Source organism: Tamandua tetradactyla, chromosome 1, assembly GCF_023851605.1.
Source record: "Tamandua tetradactyla isolate mTamTet1 chromosome 1, mTamTet1.pri, whole genome shotgun sequence".
Lineage (NCBI taxonomy): Eukaryota > Metazoa > Chordata > Mammalia > Pilosa > Myrmecophagidae > Tamandua > Tamandua tetradactyla.
Window position 1 is genome coordinate 228,960,159 of NC_135327.1, and position 25,380 is coordinate 228,985,538.

The 25,380-nt window shown below is 36.9% G+C and overlaps 1 protein-coding gene across 1 annotated transcript in view; it reads right to left on the reverse strand.

Moving 5' to 3' along the window:
• The window catches only part of MLLT10 (MLLT10 histone lysine methyltransferase DOT1L cofactor), a 250,202-nt gene that overhangs the window by 47,920 nt on the left and 176,902 nt on the right, over positions 1-25,380 (reverse strand). Inside the window, 2 exon segments of the mRNA XM_077154301.1 lie at positions 21,676-21,708; positions 22,553-22,597. Of these exon segments, the coding sequence (XP_077010416.1) occupies positions 21,676-21,708; positions 22,553-22,597 (78 nt within the window).

The following is a 25,380-nucleotide window of genomic DNA, read 5'->3' on the forward strand; positions in this document are numbered from 1 at the left end:
GCAAGACTATTCACTTAGGTTGTACTGTATGAGGTGTGAATAAAACTGTTTAAAAATGAACAGAGAGAAACAAGTGCTAGAGAAAATGCAGAGAAAGAGATGTATCTATTCCCTATCAGTAGAGAAACTGAGAGGTGCATTCCCTTGGTTCCACAGGAGGCTAGTGATGGGGTTGCCACAGGATCTGTAAACTCGTTGTTCAGTCTATACTAGGAGGACCTAAGTGTCCAGACAGGAACGGACATTTGCACACTGTTGTTAATGGGGGCAGTGTTTATGCTTCACAATGGAAGGAAGGGATAACCATGGTGTATGCATACAATGGACTACTGCGCAGCTGCAAGAAGGAATGAAGTTGAGGCATGCAACCAAGTGAATGAACCCTAAGGACTGCATGTTGAATGAAATGTCACAACAAAAAGACAAATATTACTATGCATCACTCATATGGACTAAGTATAATATAAAAACTCAGTAAACTGAAGTTAAAAGCATAGGTTATCAGGTTGGGGCCTAGACTGTAAGTCACTAAAGTAGCAACATACTCAGGAGTTATAATTGTTATTTTGAAATTCTGAGATATTGAGCTGTTGATATATAACCTGCTTGTTCCCAGAAACCTCAGGTACATATGCGATACTTGAGACTCAGAGTTAAAGAACATCAGTAGTACACCATACAGGAACTGTTTAAAAAGTTGAAGGGATCAGATTTCAACCAGAGATATGAATGAAGCTGATCAGAATAGGACTGGGGTAGGTCTGAATACAGGGTAAAGAATGATATTGCCGGTATTTTGAAACTTCAACTTTTGTATGAGACCAAAGGGAGAGATGTTTAGTTGGTGCAAAATTCACATTCTGGGTAGCGCATTACCTAATTTAACTTGTATGGTCAGTTTAGTTGAACACCATAAGTACATGGAATCTTGAATAGGGTGTGAGATCTTGTCAGTTTATCCAACTGAGTGCGATGCCCCGCTATATCCCAGAGTAATTTGGGCAGTGAATAAAGAAGTATTTGCAAAGTGTCCTCGGGGGACTGAGGAAAAAGAAAGAAATATTCAATTTCCGCCTTTAGTGAATTTCGGATATTCTTACAAGCAGTGGAGATGACCAAATCAAAAGGCTAAGACCTCAACTTGGGGTCTGCCCCTATGAAACTTGCTCCTGCAAAGGGTAGGCTAAGCGTACTTAAAATTAGGCCTAAGGGTGGCACCCCCAGAGAACCTCTTTTGGTACTCAGATGCAATCTCTCTTTCTTTGGCAGGTGAACTCACTGCCCTCCCCCCACCTACGTGGGACATGACTCCCAGGGGTGTAAATCTCTCTGGCAACATGGGATAGAACTCCCAGGATGAGCTGGCACCTGGCATAATGGGATAATGGGATTGAGAAACCTTTCCTGACCAAGTGAAATGAGACAAAATTAAGTTTCAGTAGCTGAGAGATTTCAAATAGAGTCAAGAGGCTATCCTGTAGGTTTTTCTTATGCATTATACAGATATCTCTTTTTAGTTTATGGGGTTAGAGGAAAGTACCGGAAACTACTGAGCTACGTTCCAATAGTCCTGATTCTCAAAGGTGACTGCATAATGATATAACTTTTACAACGTGACTGTGTGATTGTGAAAACCTTGTGTCTGATGTTCCTATTATCCAGAGTATGGACAGATGTGTAAATAAATGTGGATATAAAATAAATAAATAATAGAGGGGATAAGGGATAAAATAAATTGTGCAGACTGAAATACTAGTGGTCAATGAGAGGGAGCATAAGGGGTATGTATGGGATGTATGAGTTTTTTCTTTTTATTTCTTTTTCTTGAGTGATGCAAATGTTCTAAAAAGGATCACGGTGATGAATACAGAACTATGTGATAATACTGTGAGCCACTGATTGTACACTGTATGGACTGGATGCGTATAAAGATCTGTCAATAAAAACATTTTTAAAAAACCAGAAAATATCAAGTACATTTTGCTTTGACTACAATAAAAATAATATTATCTTGAGAAAAAAAAAATAACAGTGTAATTCTAATTAGTGTGCCGAATGCAATTATACAAAAGGAACATGCAAGACAGAAATGCTGGTGCTCCCCAAGCAGAGTTCTTGCTCCCCAGTTTCAGTCTGCCTAGGAGGCCAAATGAGTACTTCCTTGCAGAACTGCTTGTTCAGCAATGGATGAGAGTAAATGAGAGTCATGAGAAATATTTAACCAACAAAGTGGTTGAAGCCAAATAAACTATCCTATTCCACATTGCAAGAGACTAAATATTCCTTTCTATAGGTTAACAGGGTGTGAAAGCAGTTTAAAAACCCAAATCCTGTTCCTTACCTCACGCAAATAACTTAAGCTATCCGAACCATCTAGGCATCCCTCAATTTATTTGAGGGTGATACCAATGATTTCATGGGGCTAGTACAAGGGTTAGCCAATATATGCAAAGCATATTCTAATATTGCTGACACACTATCACAGCGCAAACGTTTGATAAATAGTAGCCATATTAATTATAAAGGAAGCATAATATCTATTAACGTCAAAAGAATTAAGTAGGATAATACATACTGTAACAGAGAGCTTCCACTCCTAATGCTCCTTTAATGGCCCCTACCTTTGTAGACTAATAAATAAACACTTAGAACATTCTTTATCTTTGTCACTCCCTTTCTAAATTGTGGAATGTGTCTCCACATGGTCACACATTTTTCACTCAGGGCAAAGTAAGATTTACACGAGAGCACTCTTTGCTGAGACTATTCTCTTGGCCATCTAGATGGGCCACAGGTATAGCTAAATCTCTCTGAGCAAGCCTTAGCCTTTTTGCAAGTTGCTCTATTTTTATACAGAGATGGACAATTGTACTTATTACGAAATACTCCCTTTGAAGTTATAAAACGAACACACAACCATTTATTAAAAATTCAAAATATATGGAAAAGTAGGAGAAAATCATCCACAAATACAATGATAGGCTGATACTTTGCTGTACTTTCAAACATAAGGGTACATAGTTTATGGTTTTGTTTGGATTTCCACAGCTGACTCTACTTACACTCCATATAGAATTATTAATCCTTTTCTCATTCAACATACATGGTTCCCTAAATCATTATACTTTCTTTTTTTATTATAAATCTTTTTAAATGTGTAACACTATATGATCAGCTCAATCAACTGAATACTGAACAACTGGCTCCATTTTACAAATATTCACTTGCCTCTTTTGCCCAGACACAACGCTACATGCTGAGCACACTACCACAAAGAAACAGAGACCATCCTTGCAATCCTGGAGCAAATATAAAGTAAGCAATTACACAGCCATCAGGGTCATACTGAAACAGACTGAAGTCTAACCTAACTGAGATGAGCAGTTGAGGGAGGGCCTCTTAGAGGAAATACCAGACTATTTCTGTTGTATTTACCTGCTCAGAATTCTTCCTCATTTCTTTTTGAAAGAGCACCCTATTTTCAGCTGGGGAAGTGTCATGGCTGGGAGTGATCGGGCAGAAGCAAACTTGAAACCTCTCTGAAGGGACACATACTCAACCCAGGTTGTAAAATGCGTTCACAACCCAAAATGAGAAAACATGGAAAAAAGCAATCTCTACGATTAAAATTCAGCAAACACAAACTTTAAAATTACACCGTCCTTCAAGAACCTAGTAAAATAGAAATGGCAGGTAAAAATTATCAGGTAAATACATTAAATGATTAAATACCTAAGAATAAAAAAAATGAGAAATGAAAAACACAATATATATAATATGTTAATAGATTATAAAGATGAGCCTGGAATTCTGATAGGCAGACTCTAAAGATAAGCTGCCTCCCAGATGTTGCTTGCATACCCCTACCCAGTTATTCAATCAATCATTAATCTCCATCTTGCTGTGAAGGGACGTTACAGACTGAATTAAGGTACTGAACTCTCCTAGAAACAGGTAGATTATCCTGGATTATCCAGTGGCCCCAATACAATCACATAAACCCTTAAAAGCAGAAGAAGCCACACAACAGATAAGGGTTTGATATCCTTGTACATAAAGTAATCATACAACCCAACAACAAAAGAACAAGCAACTGAATTATAAAATGGGCTAAAGATATGAATACACATTTTTCTGACGAGCAAATACAGAGGGCTAAAAAATGTGCTCATTTTTGCAGATCAAGACTACATGAGATACCACCTCACACCTAGAAGAAGGACTGCTATTAAACAGGAAACTACAGATGTTGTAGAGGATGTGGAGAAATTGGGACATTTATGCACTTCTGGTGGGAATGTATAATGGTATAGACACTATGGAAGACAGTTTAGTGGTTCCTTAAGAAACTAAATATAGAGTTGCCTTATGACCCGGCAATTTACTACGGGGTATGGGTATATGTATATATACATATACACATACCCTAAAGACCTGAAAGCAATGACACAGACATTTGCATACCAATGTTCACAGTAGCATCATTCACAACTGCCAAAAGATGGAAACAATCCAAGTCCCCATCAACAAACAAGTGGACTAACAAAATGCAGTATGTGCGTGTGTGTGTATGTATGTACGTATGTATGTGTATATATATATATATAATGGAATACTATGCAGCAGTAAGACGAAATGACGTCCTGAGGCACATGACAAGATGGATGAGCCTTGAGGACATAATGCTGAGTGAAACAAGCCAGACACAGAATGATATATACTGAATGATTCCACTTTTATGACCATGGTAAAGGTAAAATCAGAGCCTTATAATATAGAACATGCTGGGGGGTGGGGGTTCATGTTCCTAGAGATACACAGAAGCTATATGAGGTTAGCTAACAGTTAGCTAATGAGGTTGAACTCAAATGTAAGAGAACAGATAGAAATGAAGGTCGTTCACTAGTGGGTCTATAAGTAATATTACCATATTGAAAGTAAACATGATTGAAAGGGGTTGTATAGACCTATGTGTCCCTGATTGATTAACACTAGAAATATAAATAAGTTCTTGCATGAACTACATCAAAGGTATGCATCTTGTACAAAGAGTATATAAGCTTGGGGTATTGGGGTATAGGGGAAAACTGCTATTGCATGCTATGGGATATGTTTAATAGGAAAACATCAACAATACCACAGCAACACCAGGAGTAAATAACGGGGGACAAGAGTTAAGGGGAGGTTTAAATTTTCTATTTGTTGAGGGTATGTTTACTAGTTATCTTTCTCTTGGCAACAATGAAATTATGCCAATTTAAGAGCGTTGATGGATTGCTGACTTTGGACATTATACATGATGCCTAATGAATGGAGGTGGCTGAAGGATGCACTAACTGAGAAGTAGATTGTTAACGATGGTGTATACACCTGATCGAATACTGGGCTGCTACCAAAGGGACGACATTGTGTGGCATGCAACATTGTGAATGAACCTCTAGGACATTTGGCGAGGCAAAGTAAGCCAGAAAAAAACGAGCAGTTATTGTATGGTCTCATTTAGAAAATACTTATAATAACAGGGGACTAGACTGTAAGTTCTTATAGTAGTCACATTTAGCCTGGAGTGATAATTATTGTTAGTGGATTTTGAGAGGGTGTTATATATATGTATAACCTGGTATTTAGAGTTAAGATTGAAGCCGATCATGTTGGGAATAAGATCATGCAAGGGGTAAGGAACACCCCTTGTCTATATTTTAGAACCTCTTCTACTCTTTGAAACCAAAGCAAGAAAGTTATATTTTGTCCAAAATCTAAACATTCTGCAGCACATAATCTAACTCAACCTGTCTGGATGGATCATTTAAACAATCCAAACACAAGGAGTCCGGAATAAGAATGAGGGCCTTTAATCTTGTATAGCTTAATACAATGCCCGGACACATCTCAGAATATACTAAGCTGATAATCAAAAAGTACTGGCAAAGTCCCTTGAGGGAAGGGAGAAAAAATATGGAACTATTCAACTTTACCACTGGGGAAAACCCTGATACTGTGTTGAACATTAGGGACACGCAAATCAATAGGCCAGGCCCTTGATCCTGCTCTTACAAAGCTTTTGTATGTAATGGAGAAGCTTAGCCTACCTATACCTATGCCTAAGAGTTACTTCTGGAGTACCCCTTTTGTTGTTCAGATGTGGTCTCTCTCTAAGCCCAACTCTGCAAGTGAAATCATTGCCCTGCCCCCTATAAGAGACATGACATCCAGGGGTGAAAGTCTCCCTGGCAACGAGAGATGACTCCTAGGAATGGATCAACAATACCATCCTGACCAAAACGGGGAAAAGAAGTCTAACAAATAAGTTATCAGTAGCTGAGAGAGCTCAAATAGAGTCAAGAGGCTACTCGGAGGTCACTCTTACACAAGCTTCAGTTAGACATTGCTGCTTATCATAACTTGCCAATCCCCAACCAAAACCATCCCAACCAATCCTAAAGAACACCTAGTGCAATACATAGGATTCTACAAAGGTTCCATGCACTAGGGTAACTTTCCAGAAACCTACAACCTCCAGACAGGTCCCTGGACCACAGAAGTCCTGAAACCTAGAGGGCCCAGCCTCTCCAGAACATCAGCTAGTTCCGTCTCCCTTGCTTATTATATTAATGACAGCCCCTTCCAATATGAAAAAGTTAGAATGGCCATACCCCAAATATCCCTAAAGAGTGGGAGAAAGATCAAAGGTGATGGTGGAGTTATACATAGCAGGTAGGGTTTAACAGATGAATATGATTGCTGAATCATTAAATTGATATTTCTTTTAGTCTCCAGTACCTTAGAGCAGCTAGAAGTAAAAATCTAAAATTGTGGAATTGTAACCCAAAACAAACTCTGAAATATGTTTGTTCTACAACTAACTGTGCTGTGCTTTGAAATTTACTGCTTTTTTGTACATACGTTATTTTTCACAAAAAAGAAAAAAAAGTCAATTGTGATGATAAAAAAATATTTATTCCTTCTAGCCTCCTATATTCTGGAGTAGCTAGAAGGCAAAATCTGAGAGGATGGTATAGTAGCCCACGACAAACTCTGGGATCTGTCCTGTAACTACTCCTTGAGGAGTGCTTTGAAAACTATTGCTTTTTTTCTTTCTTTGCTTTGTATACATATTACACAATAAAAAAAGTTAAGAAAACAAACAAACACAATATGCCATTCTTCGTGAATGCTTTTCTACGTTTTAAGTAAAAACGTAGTGGCAATGACCAGATTCAGTTTTAAAAAATGGAGACAAGGAAAAAAAGACTCTCAAACCTATAATTTTAACATAACAGTGATGATTATTTTGGCTATTATAATACTTTATTCTGCATTCATTTATTTCTTACTCTTCTAAATAGATCCGGGGCTAATTATGAAAACAAGAGCCCTGTGATAAGAAACTGACAGTCTTTTTGCCATGTATATATGATTTTCGGCATAATGTATGTACAGTTTGGTGTTCTGGGTTTGGTGTCTGGGAAATACATTATAGAAATACCAGCAAGTTGCTAAATAAACTTCCTAAATCTTAACTGATAATCAAATCCAGGAGCTGCAGCAAGAAATGTGTGCAGTTTTTACATTCAGGGTACTTCCAGTTTTTTGCTATCATAAATTTCCCTGTAAAGTCTAGCCTTTACACATTTGTATCATTTCCTTAGGGCAGAAGCCATCTCCTTCCAATTAAGTTCTTTTTGACCCTCCTCAAGAGGCATTTCACATTTACCATCAGGTTTATTTGTATTTCACCATGCAGTTATCTTCATTATAATTACTTAATTCACTTATTTTTCTCTTCAACATTTAACCTTTAAGGCAGGATCATACACTTCTCTGATGGCATCACTCAATAAATAAAAGTGACTATTGAATAAGTTGTGATAAAGGATATGAACACTGAGAAATAGCTATTCTCAAAGAAGCTTATTAATTTATGATGCCATAATGTATAAAGTATCATCAAATTTTATTAAGCACTGGGTATTATAATTTCAGAAGTAATTTTCAACTTAGTAAGCAAAATTGATAACATATTCTTTTAATATGTATCTTTAAACTAACAGTGAGCCTGAAGATTTTCTCATTTCTTTACGAATTTGAGCTCTTTATGTAACTTGATAGAAATTACTTCATATTTATAGCATGTAATTTCCTAATTTATTTACTTTTTTCTCTCATAAACATTATAGATAAACAGGATATATCTGGATTTTTTATTCCCATCTGTCAATCTTTGTCTTTTAACAAATGAGTTTTAGTTCATTTACATTAATTAAAATTACTGAATAATGTGGACCTACTTCAGGTATGCCAATGTATTATTTAAATTTGTCCCACTTCTTCCATCTTTTAAATTTTTCTTTGGGTATGCCTTCACATCCCTTGTTCTCCTCTCATCCCTCAGCCTGTGCCTGCCCTTCTCCCCTCCCCACTCCTGCTGACCCCAAAGGCACCCCATGTTAAATCTAATTATCTAGGCTTTCCATTCTGGGTTATTACAGATACATTTTCTCTTTGAACTTTTTAAAGGTAACAACACACTTCACTGTAGTTATTTAACCACCTCTATTTCATATAGTTCTTGAAGCACCTCCTGATTTTGATTCTCTGCTGATTTAATCCTTTACCCAAAATTTTTTTCAATGTGTCACAGGACATTCTTTAGTTTTGTATACCTAAGCGTCTTTTTATCACGCCCTCCTATATGCATGACAGTTGGGTATGAAAATAAAATGAAAGGTTGCCCTACATGCAGATTTGCTAGATTATAACATGAATCTAATTGATCTCCCTGATCCAGCACTAGCTCTTTTCAATTCTCTTACATACTACTTGCCAGATCTATTCTCCTAAAGAACATGCTTTATCATCTTTTCCCCCAGCTCCTTGGTCTAACATGTACAGCTGTTATTTTTCATATATTTCATATAAAATATCAATGTCACTATCACTTTACACGGCCAGTATAAAATATCACATTTCTGTGCCACTGCTTGTGCTATATGTGTGTGACAGACTGGGGATCTCTCTCATCCCTATTTTCACAAATCTAAATGTTACATATTCTTTCAGCATCAGCTCAAAGGGTACATTCTCTGAACATCTCTCATTCCCTCAACTGCAAATAATTTTCCCTGAGCTACTATACTGCTGGTCATTAAGGAATTTATAACTAAATAACTTGAGACTGCTATTTACATATATTATTTATCTTCCTTTTAGGTTTTATAGTCCTTGAAGGAAGATACTTAGCTCCCCAAAGCAACTAACCATATATATATTTTACTTATATATATATATAGAAAGAACTTAACATATGCTTGTCAAATGCAAAAAACAGCTAAGAAAATCTTCAGAAGAAAAGCTCCACAATGCAGGAACTCACAGCTGCCAGGTTAGGTGATTAGAGTGCGAATCCGGGACTTTCAGGGGAGGAAATGGGATCAAGTGATCAAGTGAAAGCACACATTTGTTAGGCAACAGCAGGAAAGCCCATTCTCTAATTCACAGGATCACTGTCAACTGGTCCAGAAGTATTTGACAGATACATTAAAGAATTGCAGACTTATTTCAAATCAGAGTCTTCTGAAATTACATCAATGAAGGAAGGGTTACAGATGCAGAGAGGGAACTTAAAAAATCTAGGCACCTTGGCAGGTAAGCAGATACAGAAATCCTAAACACATCTACCAGCTTTTAACCAGTATGACAAAATCCAAACAAGTACAACAATAAGAACATGATAACACAGTTCATCCCTCTTACGATCCAAGATTATATATAATTCTTTTCAGTCATCACTTTTTGTCACTACAGAGTCCCATTACTGCTTTATATGATAAGTTGTCTAAGCTACATTTGGACTAATTGAACACTACTGCATTTAAAATCACACGAGTTTGGTACATACCTATGAATTTAAGCACCTGCTTAAAGTGGAACTGTCATCTCTGTCTAAAGAAACGTCATATTTTAATTTCTGATTTTATTTCATCACCAGTTCCTTAAAACTATCATGACAGACAAGCTGAGGAAATTTTTTAAATTTTGGGATGGGGGTGGGGAGAGAAGCAGGAGGATTAGCGTCTAAAAGAAAAAGTATGGAAATTTTAAAACCTCATCAATTTATTTTATTTTTACTAAAATTAAAAAAGCAGTACTCTAAATTGAGAGATATTTAATGGCATTACCACCTTAAATCAATTAAAAAGTAGTTCTTAAACAATTCATTTCCATTTACACTACCTCTTGCCTCACTGACAAGAATTTTTCAGGTTCTGCTTTTCTTCCTGCTTCAATGAGGCATTTACAAATTCCTTTGCCTGTAGCAGTTAATATGTACACTGGAAATTACTTTTTATCCACAGTGACTGAGTCACCATCCAAATGTTAACAACTTGCTGTTTTTGTCACATAAGAGTCATTGAAGCCTACCCTCTTAGAACCGAGACTGACTTGCAAGAGACCAAGCAGCCTGGATGGTGTGAGGTGGAAAGCAGCTTTTTGCCTCATCCGTAGTCTTTGTCTTATGTTACTTAGCATGGCTGTGCAATGCTGGCCAAATACTCTCCTACCCCACCCAGAACTTCATGCCTTTCCATGCACATCTTCTGTCTGCCTCAAATCCATCTCAGCTTCCCATTTCACTGGAGAGCAATTCCAAGGTCTGGGTTTACTTTCCTTCAGCTACCTTTCTCACCCTCTACCACTGCACTGTGCAGTTTTTGCTCCTCCCAAGACCTGTTCACCTACATTTTTTTCTAATTGTCTTAACCAAAGTGATCCACAATAGCATTATATTGGAACAAACTTCTCATACTTGTAAAGAGGGCAGAAAATACTGAGGAAATAAACGGTGTGCACACAGGAAGTTAAGAGTACCATTTGCTATTTCCTGGGATGTGACAATTTAATATGTAAGTAATACTCCAACTAAGGAATTAATAAGGAAAAATAAGTCTTTTCTGATTAAAAAAGATTAGATCTGGGATGATCTAGACCAACTCTTCACTGCTGACAGTGACACCTTCCATCAGCACTATCTCATTACCTGCAGGATTCTCAACTGACACACACTGCAGCACTGGTACAGACCTGGGGATCACTCATCTCTCTTCTTGGATTCCCACCACCCTGTGCTGATCTGAAAATATAATGTGCCCAGAAAAGCCATGTTTTTAATCCTGATCCAATCTTGTGGGAACAGCCATTTCTATTACTTGCAATTTAATATTGTAAGGTGGAAATTTTTGACTTCCGCTGAGGTGTGGCAGGCCAATTGTGGGTGTGGCCTTTTGAATAGATCCAGATGTGACTCTGCCCATTCAAGGTGGGTCTTGATTAGTTTGTTGGAGTCCTTTAAAAGGCAAAACATTTTGGATAGAGCTCAGAACAGATGCTAATACTTGGAGAACAAACAGACAGATGTTTGGGGAAGTTTGGAGCCCAACTGCAGTTGCCATGTGGCTCCATATGAGATGTTAAGCAAGCCAGAACCTGGAGAGAGTCAAGGGAAGCCAAGAGTTGAAAGCCAGCCCCAGAGAAGCAAAGTAAGGAACCCCTACAGGAACAGAGGCTGAAAGCAACGGAATCCAGGAGTAAGGGGCCAGCAGACGCCAGTCAGTCTTCCCAGCTGACAGAGGTGTTCAATAAAACCATCAGCCTTTCCTGAGTGAAGGTAACCTCTTGTTGGTGTCTTAGTTTGAACACTTTCAACTTCCTTAGAGCTATAAACTTGTAACTGACTAAATTTCCTTTTTAAAAGCTGCTCCTTTTCTGGTATATTCCATTCTGGGAGCTTAACAACCTGATACACATACCATTAAATGTTCCCACGAAATGAAAAGGGGACACGTGAAAAACAGAGATCCAGTTTCCTACAACTAGTTGGACAGACCTGAGTAGGATTCTAGTCTTGAGGGACAAGACTCACCTCTAAGTCAATTAGCATTCATACTACAGCAGATCGCTATGAATAATCAGTTAATGTTACCTTCCCTCCTCCATCAAATGAGATTTGTTTAATGAGCATGGTTGTGACAAACCACAAACATAATAATTATAATGGAATTTAAAAGCACAATAAACAGGACACAAAAATCAATTAGTAATATACTGCTGTGAAAATAGATCCAAGCTCTTTAGCTACTTAAGTGCACTATTTCAAAATCATATTAAAAGTGAGAACTGCCAACAGACAAACAAATTAAGCAACTCAACTACTACAGCAAATAAAAAAATAAAAACTTACTACTCAAAGAAAAAAGACTACCTAATGCAAAGTTCAATTCTCAAATAAATTGTGCATATTAGCAAGAATAAACTAAACCTATTCAAGGATTGTTTAGCAATTGACAACAATTTGTTCACTCAACATTTACTGAGAACCAATTGGATGATGAGCTAAATGCTGATAAAGATGGGTAAAAACCCAATCACTTATTCTCACAAGCAGTGTGGACAACCAAAGCTATAGGCTGAGCCCCCAATCTTGGGGCTTGTTCATATGAAACTTAACCCCACAGAGGATAGATCAAGCCTACTTAAGAGTAACCTACTAAGAGTCACCCCCAAGAGAACCTCTTTTGTTGCTCAGATGTGGCCTCTCTCTTCAGCCAACACAACAAGAAAACTCACCACCCTCCCCTTGTCTATGTGGGTCATGACTCTCAGGGGTATGGACCTTCCTGGCAACGTGGGACAGAAATCCTAGAATGAGCTGAGACTCAGTATCAAGGGATTGAGAAAACCTTCTCAACCAAAAGAGGGAAGAGAGAAATGAGACAAAATAAAGTGTCAATGGCTGAGAGATTCCAGAGTCAAGAAGTTATCCTGGGGGTTATTCTTATGCATTAAGCAGATATCACCTTGTTGTTCAAGATGTAATGGAGAGGCTGGAGGGAACTGCCTGAAAATGTAGAGCTGTGTTCCAGTAGCCATGGTTCCTGAAGATGATTATATAATGATATAGCTTTCACAATGAGACTGTGTGATTGTGAAAGCCTTGTGTCTGATGCTCCCCTTATCTAAATTAAAATAAATTTAGACTGAAACGCTAGTGATCAATGAAAGGGAGGGGTAAGAGGTATGGTATTATGAATTTTTTTGTTTTCTTTTTATTTCTTCTTCTGAATAGATGCAAATGTTCTAAGAAATGATCATGATGATGAATATGCAACTATGTGATGATACTGGGAATTACTGATTATATATGTAGAACAGAATGATCAAAAGTTAAGAATGTGGGCGGGCCGCGGTGGCTCAGCGGGCAAAGTGCTTGCCTGCTATGCCGGAGGACCTCGGTTCGATTCCCGGCCCCAGCCCATGTAACAAAGACGGAGAAACAGAATACAATGAAACAAGAAAATGTTTAAAAATGTTTCCCTTTCTTCCTTCCTTCCTTCCTTCTATCCTTCCTTCCTTCTCTCTGTCTTTCCTTTAAAAAAAAAAAAAAAAAAAAAAAAAAAAAAAAAGTTAAGAATGTGTTTGTTGTTATATATTTTTTTAATTTAAAAATTAATTAAAAAAAAACCAATCACTACCTAAAATGACTTTATAGTCTAGTGAAAGAGACAAACTTGTAAACAAACAAATTACTAAACATCCTGGTAAGCACTAGAGCAAAATCATCTCTGAAGTGTGGAACTGGAAACCAGGAGGACTACAAAAGTGCGCTGTAATCTGCAAATGTGTGAATGTGTGTGCGTGTGTGTGTGTATGTGTGTACCTCATTCAGTCATTACTGCCTTCTGAATACACAGACCAAGAGAAACAGAGAAGGTAAGCTTACATTTTAGTAGATCATGAACTCTAAATTCTCTTACTCAAGCTGGCTGATTCCAAGGAATCACTGCAAAACCAAGTATTATAAAATGGAAAGTGTTTTTACATCACAGGCATCTATTTAACTTTACCCTCCATATAATGTTCTTTAAAATACTTAAATGACTACTTTGCCTTTTCAATTTGTCTTAAAAGTGTCCATAATTTCCTAAAAGATTTTTATAATATTATCTCTCTCATTCTCTTTCTCTCTGTCCTATCTTTTCTATTTCCTTTTACCTTTGTGGGGACAAACATTTCAACATCATTTCTTTAATTTTTAAAAGTTTTACAAATTCCTCAAATCCTGTAAAATTCATCCAAAAATTTATCTGATTGGACATAATTTGTTTTTTGAGATTGGGGAGATGTTTTGCTAAAACACATTTTTCTTTACATTGATAACATTCTTATTTCCTTTCCTGAAAACACCACGAATCAAAAGTTCAGTGACTATTTTACACTCTCCAAAAGACCGATCACAATTAAGTTCTCTCTGAGAGACATTCAGTAGCTAAAGAAATGAGGAAAGCCACACTATCAGTGCAAACCCAGTTTATATAAACCACAGATTTTGCAGAGCATGTCAGGAAACAAGACATAATTTATAATGACAGAATATTAGGATAGAGAGAGAAGGAGGTGAGCTGAGGAGTCAGATAAATGCCATATTACAAAATACTCCATCTGCCACACTAAGGAGTAGCAATGTTATCCCATAAACAGCAGAAACTCCTGAAAGGTTTTACGTAAGAAAGTGACACGGTCTGATTTTCATTTTACATCAACTATCCATTCTGGTAAGCATGTAGAAATTAGACTGGATAATAGAATGAGGCTAGAAATCTGTTGAAAGAGTTCAGATGAGAAATTTACGTAAAATTTCTGTAATTCATGTAAATGTAAATTAAGTAAAACTTAATTCCCTTGGAGGACTGGAGAAAAAATATGGAACTGTTAAACTTCCCCATCTGGGAAACTCTCTCACAAACACTGGAGACTAACAAGAAAATAGGCCAAGCCCTTGATTTTGAGGCTTGTTCTTATGAAACTTATTTCTGTAGTGGAGAAGCTAAGACTGCCTATAATTTTGCCTCTAAAAATTGCTTCCAAGGAAGCCTCTTTGGTTGCTCAGATGTGGCCTCTTTCTCTCTAAGCCCAACTGTGCAAGGAAAATCATTACTCTCTTCCTTTTGGGGTAATGATATTCAGGGGTGAAAGTCTCCCTGATAAGCTGGGACATGATTCTCAGGGATGAGCCTGCCTGGCCCTGGCACAGTGGGATCAATAATGCCTTCCTGACCAAAAGGGGGAAAAGAAAGGTAACAAAGGATATTAGTGGCTAAGTAAGATCAGATAGAGTCAAGAGGCTATTCTGGAGGCAACACTTATGCAAGCTTCAGCTAGATACTGCTAATTGCCATGGATTGCCAAACCCCAACCACCACCATACCTATTAACCCTAAAGGACACCTAGGGCTCAGATTCTACAAAAGTTTCCTGCACTAAGTTTATTTTCCTGAAACCCATTATCTCCAGAGGGTTCCCAGGCAAACCTCTCCAAGAACATTAACTAATCCCATCCCCTTAGCCTATATTATTCGATACCCTTTTTCAACTCGAAAAAGCGAGAAAGGGCATAGCCCAAAGATCTTTATAGAGTGGGAGAAGGATCAAAGGAGAGGGCAGAGTTATACAAAGAAGACTGGATTTAACAAATAAGTATGACTGATAAAACACTATATTGATATTTCTTTTAGCCTCCAGTGTTTTGGAACAGTGAGAAGGAAAAACCTGAAGCTGTGGAATGGTAACCCATACCAAACTATGAAATCTGTTCCATAGCTGCTTGCTGGAGTGTACTTTGAAAATTATTGCTTTCACTTTTCTTTTCTTTTTCGTATATATGTTATATTTTATAATAAAAGACGTTAAACAAACAAACACCTTAACCAAGCAGGGCCAAGAGAAATGTAAAGGATGGTTAAAGTGACAAATGATAGGAAAACATTTTCTAAAAACATGAGACTGAAAAAAAGGAGAGGGGAAAGTTTCAGTGAAATCCTGGTTTGGGCGATAACTCCTTGACACAACTCTCGTGCAAGCGGATGGGAGCGGCACAGGCAGAAGGGAGACAAGAAGAAAAGCAGACTCAGAAGAGTAATGTAAGAGGTAAGATTCGGTAGGTTGCTGGGAAAGTACAAATTAGAGGCATGCATTTGGGAATCTAATGAGTATAAGTAAGAACTGCAGCTACAGGCATGCATACATAAAATATTTGCCCACAGAGTTTATGTAAGATAAGAAATAAAAAAATAAAGAGAATATTGGTGGGGGAAATAATTAAATAGACAAAGAACTCATAAAAGATACCGAACATTATGAGGGAAATTTATAGCTGTAAATGCCTACATTCAAAAAGAAAAAAGCTTTCTAATCAATAACTTAACCTTCCAACTTAAGAAACTAGAAAAAAGAAAAGCAAGCTAAACCCAAAGCAAGCACGAAGAAGGAAATAATAAAAATTAGAGCAGAGATAAAGCAAGGACTAGGAAAACAAGATAAAACATTGAAAAGGCCAACTAAAGTGACAAATCTTTAGGTAATATTACTACGAAAACAAGGAGAGAAGTCTTGAGTTACTAAAATCAGGAATTAGAATAGGGACATTCCCACTGACCTTATAAAAATAAAAAGGTTATAGAAGAATATGACAAACAATTGTATGTCAACAGTTAGACAACAGAAATAAAATGCACAAATTCTTAGAAACACACACATTACTAAAACTGACAAAAGAAGAAATAAAAAATATGAATAGATTTGTAACAAGTAAACACATTAAGTCAAAAAAAAACTCAGGACCAGATGGTATCACTGGGGAATTCTACCAAACATTTACAGAAGAATTAACACTAACTGTTCTCAAACTCTTCCAAAAATTAGAAGAGGAGGGGGAATACTTTCTAACTCATTCTATGAGGTCAGTATTATCCTGTTACCAAAGCCAGGCAAAGACAACACAGGAAGAGAAAAAGTACAGATTAATAACCCTTTTAAATATAAATGTAGGGCAGGTTACAGTGGCTCAGTAGGCAGAGTTCTCACCTGCCAGGCCAGAGACCTAGGCTCGATTCCCAGTGCCTGCCTATGCAAAAAAATAAAAATAAAAAATAAAAAATATATATATATATATGTAAAAATCCTCAACAAAATACTAGCAAACCTAATTCAACAGCACATTAAAACGATTATTTACCATGAGCAAATGTATTTTTATCTCAAGAAAGCAACATTGTTTCATCACAGAAAATTTAATCAATGTAACATCCAATAAATGAAAAATACTACAGGCTTGTATTAATGTACAGAAAATCTAACACTCTCATGATTAAAAACACTCAATAAACTAGGAACAGAAAGGAATTTTCTCATTCTAATAAAGGGCATTCATGCAAAACCATCCTATTTAATGGTGAAAGACTGAAACCTTTCCCCTTAAAATCAGAAACAAAACAAGGATGTTTACTCTCACCACTTCTATTCAACATTGTACTAGACTTTCTAGCAGGGAAATTTAAGCAATAACAAAAAAAAGAAAAGAAAGAAAGGAAAGGCGGAGTAGAGGAGGGGGTGGGGGGAGAAGAGGAGGAAGACATGATAGGCGTCCAGAATGGAGAAGAAGAAATAAAACCATATCTCTTTACAAATGACATCAACCTATAGAGAGAAAATTAAAGGGTATATGGGTGGTTCAGTGGTGGAATGCTCGCCTTCCATGCAGAAGACCCAGGTTCAATCCCAGACCATGCACCCAAAAAATGAATGAAAGAATAAATAAAATTAAGAAAAAATTCTATTTATAATAGGATAAGAAAGAATAAAATATTTAGGAAGATATGGACTCATTTGTTAATAGGATCTTCAAAGATCCTACTCAGAAGACACCAAATTGAATCAGGTATCTCTATAGCGGAGTCCTAATAAAGCGAGGAAATCTAGACAGATACTCAGACGACTGAGCAGGTGAAGAAGAAACCAGAGGGAGAAAGCCACATGAAAAAGGCAGAGATGCGAGCCTACGAACAGCAAGCATCGGAGCAAGCCAGCACTAGGATACTACAGACTCTAGGAGAAAGCATGGCCTGTTTGAGACCTTAAATTTGGACTTCTAGCTTCCAAAACTGTAAGATAATAAATTCTCATTACTTAAGCCAACAACTGTGTGAATACTCGTCCTGGCAAACTAAGACAAAGGCCTAAATAGATGGAGAGAAATCCCGTGTTCAAGGGTTGGAAGACTTATAGACAACATGCCAAAACTACCCAAATTGATCTATAGATGCAATGCCACCCCATCAAAATTTAACTACCTTTTTATTTAGCAATCAATGCTAAAATTCGTACAGAAATACAAAGGAATCCAAATACCAAATAGCCACAGCAATCTTGAAGAAAAGAACAAAGGTGGAGGACACACAAGTACTGATTTCAAAATTTGCAAGAAGGCTACCATAATTACATGATGGCACTGGCATAAGGATGACCTATAGATCAATGACATAAAATTGAGAGACTGGAAATAAAACCATACATGTATGATCAATAGATATTCATGCATCTTTTATTTATTATTATTATTTTTGGTATGCTATATGGCAGGGTCACATTTTAGTATGTTTCCATTGAGTATTCCATTATTGCAGCACCATTTGTTGAATTTTTGTTTGTTTGCTTTGGGGGGGGGGAGATGCATAGACCAGGAATGACCAATAGGTCAATAGATTTTTTTTTTAACATGGGCAGACACCGGGAAATGAACCCGGGTCTCCAGTATGGCAGGTAAGAACTCTGCCACTGAGCCATTGTTGCCTGTTCCTGGTAGGTTTTTAACAAGGGGTCAAGATCATTCCATGGGTAAAGAATTATCTTAACAATAAACGGTGCTGGGACAAACCACTTCTAAATCCCGGAAAGTCTTAGGGAAAAACATGTTAAATTTCAAGGTCTCAGATTAAGCAATAGTTTCTCAAATATGATACCAAAAGCGTGACCAACAAAGAAAATTGGATAAGTATGACTTAATTAAAAAAAAAAAATTGTACTCCCAAGGATAATACCAAGAAAGTAAAAAAACAATCTACAGAATGGGGCAAATTATTTGTAAATGGCATATATGATAACAGTCTATTTAAACAATTTAATATAAAAACAAATATTTTAAAATAATTTTAAAATGAGCGAAGTACTTGAGTAGACATTTCTCTAGAGAAAATATGCAAATGACCAATAAGTATACAGATGCTCAACAATATTAGTCATTAGAATCGAAATCATAATGAAATAACATTTTATACCCACAGAGATGACTCTAATACAAACAAACAAAACAAAACAAAAAAAAAAAACAGAAAATAACCAGTGTTGGTGAGAGTGGGAAGAAACAGGAGCCCTCATACTTTGCTGGTGGCAATGTAAAACGCTACAGGGTTCAAAAACAGTTTGGTCGTTTCTGCGGTTGTTTGAAGCTACAAATTCCCCAGAAAAACATGTTCATAAATCTAATCTATTCCTGTGGTGTAAATCCATTGTAAGTAGAATCTTTTGATGAGGCTACTTCAGTTAAACCGTGACCCACCTCATCCAAGATGGGACTTAATCCTATGCCTAGAGTCGTTTATAATCGGAATGAAGAGTGAAAGCCATGGAAACAAGAAACTGACAGCAATGAAACCCTTAAATCCTGAAAGAGAAGGACGAGTCCAGCAGGCTCTGCCAGGTGCCCTTGCCACATGGCACAGAAGCCAAGGATTGCGAGAAGGTGGTCTCCAGGAAGAAAGCACCTCCTTGATGCCTTGAATTGGACATATTTCAGCCTCATCCATGAAAGAATAAATTCTCATTGTTTTTAGCCTGACCCATTTCCTGGGTCAGGCTTTAAGCAGCCTAGAAAACTAACAGAGTACCACACTAGCCAAGGAATGTGGACCACCCGAGGAACGTCAGACTTCTGAACCACTGGACTATAAGATGATAAATTCACATTGTTTTAAGCCATTAAATCTGTGGTAATTTGTTACAGTTACCACAGAAAACTAATACAAGAGAATTATCCAAATTCTAAATTCTTCTTTTCCCTTCCTCCCCCACTGGCAAGTCTCAACACCTTCTTTATTACTTAATGCTCAATATAATGAAGAAGAACAAATTTTAAAGCTGACAATTAAGAAACAAAACACATACAGAATTTCCATGTTCAAGAGAAACTCCCCAGCCTGTCCCTATTCTACAGACTAAAAGTTACCACTTGTCATTGCTATTAAAATTAAAATTCTCCCAAAACATAAGCATTTGACTACTCTGATATAGAACTCTTTCTCAAATTCAACACTGTAAAGCCCAATATTTTAAAGAAAATCCCATAACATTAATTTCACTCACCTACAGAAAAATATAACAATTGCCCCATCAGATTAACACAATCCAGTACTTTATAAATTAATAACATCAAAGGATTTATGCGAAAGTTCATTGACAATTGCTTTCTATAATGTCTATCTTCTTGTTATCCCAAGTGTACTTTTTTAAGCTTTCAGCATGCCTCCAAACACTAATATTCCAAGAATTAAAGAACTAGTCTAAATTTACCTATGCAAACTGAAAAGGCTGATTATCCCATCAGCTTTGATTCTTACTTATTGAAGAATGGTAACATATTTACACTACTCTCAAGAACACCCTCAATCCCTTTTTCCTTTAGATACCTATTATTCAAGGGTTCCTTTGTAAATCTCAAGTATTATATAAACCAATGCGCTTACAGGTATTATATAAACCAATGCAGTTACAGGTTGCAAGGGGAAGCAAGAACTGTAAATAAATATATTCATTAATGAAACAATCACTTAAAAATACTAGTTTCCCACTCGGATCACCCAGACCCTCTGATCAACACTAATATCTATGCCATTGGTCTTGTGCTGGCTGTGGGTATGGAGAATGGAAACATCTGGCAATATAATCCAAACCCAATGACAGTCTACTGCAAATCAAACTGCATTGGCAAAATATACAAGACTTCACAAAGTTAATGAAAAAGTGTTGGAAAATTGCTCAGAATCACATACAATCTTAAACAAATAAGGGTTAGATCAGTTAATAAGTGAAAAAAAAAATCAACAAAGATGACACCAGAATCAAGAGAGTTACTGAATATCAAGATTAAAGACGGTCCTTGAGGATGCTGTAGAAATCCTTCAACACCTTTGCAAAACATGACCTACCCTGTGATTAGGGTGCAAAAGTAAAAAATGATGGCATATGCCTTACAAGCTGATATCAGAACCAACCCTGCAGAAAATGTACCTCCACTGTAAAAAATTGGTGCCCAACTAGACATCATTTGAAGGCCGTCTTTCACTTATTCACTAAAGACGTAAACTAGTAATACTATTCCATGCACTAACAAACTAAAAGCCAAAAATAAAATTCACAGCAAATTCCTGTGTAGGTATCAATTACTAAATGCACTGGCAATAAAGAGCTAAACAAACAAACAAACAAACAAACAAAAACAACTACAAAATCTACTCACAAAAATAAAGAAAACAACTTTCAGAAAGTTAGAACAACATTATTATCATTTTGTCTTACAAAGAGATAATAAAAGCCAAACTGAGAAACTACTGATCTATCCTCCTACTCTAGGCAAGCCACGAAGTTTTCACTAACATGCTAAACAAATGACTCCCTGGGGAACTAGATTTCATCCAAACAACAGAACATGCAGGCTTTTAATCAGGGTTCCCTAGGAAAGGCAACTATTGCAATAAATGAACCACCAGAGAAGAGTCTAATATAACTTACCATTGTGTATTGCATTCAGCAACTCTGAGAAAGCTTTTAAGTAAGGAAAAAAGGACTTCAGGTTAAGATCATTCTCAAACACACAAGAGAAATACATAGGCATAGACTGAAAATCAGTATAATAAAATCTCATTAAGTCTATCATATATCATTGCTCAAATCATTAAAACAAGAAGGTTGATTCAGTTTTTACATGATACAAATTTCTTAACACTGTATTTCATTTGCCAGTACATCACCTACTATATTTAGAGGAAAAACTGATGGCAATAATGTATTAAATAATAAAATATATATTTTAAATCACTTGTAAAAAGACTTTCAGTAATCTAATTATGTAGTCTTACTATAAGAGTCCTAATAGGATGCAATTCTGTATTGGTAAATCCAAATTAAGTCACACGTGTCAATATTTATCATAGGGTTGTCAGCTAACCCTATCAAACATTCTCATTCCCTAGACTGCAATATTAACAAACAAGGTCTCAATACATAGAAGCCTGAGCAAAAAGCTACCTAATGCCAATATATAAACCGTGAAAATTTACATGAACATTAAAACTAGTGGAAAACAAAATACGTAAAATATTATTTCATTATGGAATAGAAGCCACAAGTCGACTCATGAAAGCACCCCATTGAAAGACCAACAATGATTAAATTTTGCCTACAATTAGATAATAGTAATATAAATACTGAATATAAGACAAACATATATGTTAAGATAGCTTTGTAGGAAAAAAAATCTGTTCAATTAAGAACAAATTGCATTTTGAAAAATTAAAACATAGAGGTTCAGAGACGACATAATATACTAGGAAAAAGCACTAGTGTAGATTTCAAAAGCCTGGGCTACCAACCCAGCTGGACAACTTACTAGTTGTTGGACAAGCTCCATCATGCCGATACTGCATGGAAATTTCTGTTGGGAGGGAGGAGAAAGGAAATCAGCAAAGAAGTTGCCAGTGACTCAATGGTAGAAAAAGAAACAGACTAGAAAAAAACAGGGAAACATTCACTTAAAGGGCTGGTTGAGGAGGCCAAACCAAAAAGGGGGAACAGAAATCATAAACCAGTAACTGGGACATGACGAGTGGGTGACCAAAGGTAATGGAATTCTTCAAATCTTAACGGGATAGTGTGGGGATGTGTGGGTGTGCACATGCATATGCATGTGCAAAGGGTGAGGAAAAGACAAGGTTTTACAAATGACTGCAGAACTATGGTCTCTAAGGAAAGGGCGTCCCTAGTAAGAAGGGGTCTAGCAAGGCAATGTGACAAGCTAAAGTGCTTCAGAGAACACCTACATGCACATGGCTTGGCAAAAACATTTTAATGTTGTGTGGTTAATTAGAAATTACAATCTAAATAACACAACCATTTAGTTTATACCTGTGAGCAGAAATCCATTTTGGCTTATATATACAGTATAAAATTCATTAAACTATAAGTGGCTCACTTTTTTGTACGTTTCATTTTTGAGGAAAATAATAAGATACCTACTCTCATTACTCTCTTATTCCACCCAAATGAGGAAAAGCAGAGGCAGACGTGAGGCAATAAAACACTGCTAACCACAAAAGCTGCTCAAAAGATGGGAGATATATTTTTCAGCCTTTCAAGGGAAGAAATAATTGATAAAATCAGGACCAAGGATGTGACTCAAAGAACCAGGTCTGCTTATCCTGGCTAACAGGATGTGGCCTGAAAGGTTTTAAGATATGAGGTATTTGAGAGAAAGGAAAGTAGAGGAAATGATTTTAAGTGAGTGTGCTTTATTGGGTGCACTCCCGGGCAGAGCTAACAGAACCCAAGATGGAATGAGGTGAGTCTGCGCACGGGCTTTGGTGAGTGTGGTTTTTAAGGGCAGGGGTTCAGTGATGGCATGAAAGGGGCAGCACATTAAACAAAGGATTATTATGCTAGTCGGTTGAGCAGCAGGTGGTCAGATGTCCGCTGAGCAATGAGTGAACCGATGTTTGCTGCGTAAAGACCTTGGTTGTAACGATTCACCTCCCGTTCCAGAGTGACTTCATGATTCCAGCCATAGAGCCCTCCCTTATTCCCCTGACCTAACATGGCTAACATTTTAAAACACTGTGGTTAACACATTAAAAAAAAAAAAAGAGGCATGACAGCTGTAAAAACCTGAAACTGCCCTGGACATTACTTCAACAAAAGGAGAACCATGTGCCACAAAGCTTCCCAGGACGCCACTACTCACACAACTGCCCTCCTCCCCCATCCCATCCCATTTATACTGAAATGTCCAGTTCCAACATGGGCCCACCCTGGGTAAACAGTGAGTTAAGAAGAGAGACAAGGCAAGGCAGACCAGTCAGTACTCAAATGCTATCACTGTAATTAAAAATAAAAACTTGTTTTTGCATGAGGAAGAACAAAGGAATGACATCACTGCAGGGTGTTGAAAATGGATGATAATTAACATTTTAAAATTTTAACTTATGTATGAGACTAAAGCAAAAAAATGTTTATTTGGTACAAAATTTATATTCTGGCTAGTGCAGTTTCTAATATTACTTATGTGGACAGCTTAACTGAATACCATAAGTAGTACATGGAACCTTGAGTAGGGCATAATATTTTGCAGGTTTGTCCAGAGTGATGCAACAATAAATTCCAGAGTGATTTGAACAGTGATTTAAAAAGTATTTGCAAAGTCCCCTTGGGGAAATGGTGAGAAAGGGGGAAAATTCAACTTCCCCAAGTGGAGAATTCATGATATTCTCACAAGCAGTGGGGACATCCAAAGTGATAGACTGAGCCCCCAGTCTTGGGGTTTGTTCATATGAAACTTAACCGCACAAAGGATAAGTCAAGCCTACTTAAAATTAGGCCTAAGAGTTACCCCCAAGAGAACCTCTTCTGTTGCTCAGATGTGGCCTCTCTCTCTAGCCAACACAACAAGCAAACTCACCACTCTCCTCCTGTCTACATGGGACATGACTCCCAGGGGTGTGAAACTTCCTGGCAACGTGGGACAGAAATCCTAGAATGAGCTGAGACTCAGCATCAAGGGATTGAGAAAACCTTCTCAACCAAAAGGGGGAAGAGTGAAATGAGACAAAATAAAGTGTCAATGGCTCAGAGATTCCAGAGTTGAGAGGTTATCCTGGAGGATATTCTTACTCATTAAATAAATATCACCTTGTTAGTCAAGATGTAATGGAGAGGCTGGAGGGAACTGCCTGGAAATATAGACCTGTGTTCCAGTAGCCATGTTTCTTGAAGAGGACTGTATAATGATAGAGCTTTCACAATGTGACTGTGTGATTGTGAAAACCTTGTGTCTGATGCTCCTTTTATTTACCTTATGGAAAGATGAGTAAAACATATGGAATAAAAATAAATAATAGGGGGAACAAATATTAAAATAAATTTAGTAGACTGAAATGCTGGTGATCAATGAAAGGTATGGTATGTATGAATTTTTTTCTGTTGTCTTTTTATTTCTTTTTCTGAATTGATGCAAATGTTCTAGGAAATGATCATGCTGATGATTATGCAACTATGTGATGATACTGTGAATTACTGATTATATATGTAGAATGGAATGATCATACGTTAAGAATGTTTGTGTTTGTTGTTATATTTTCAAAAGAAATTTAAAAATCAATTAAAAAAAGTATAATTGGGGGGAAAAAAACAACATTAGATGGTGTTTAACATCAAACGTTTAGACCA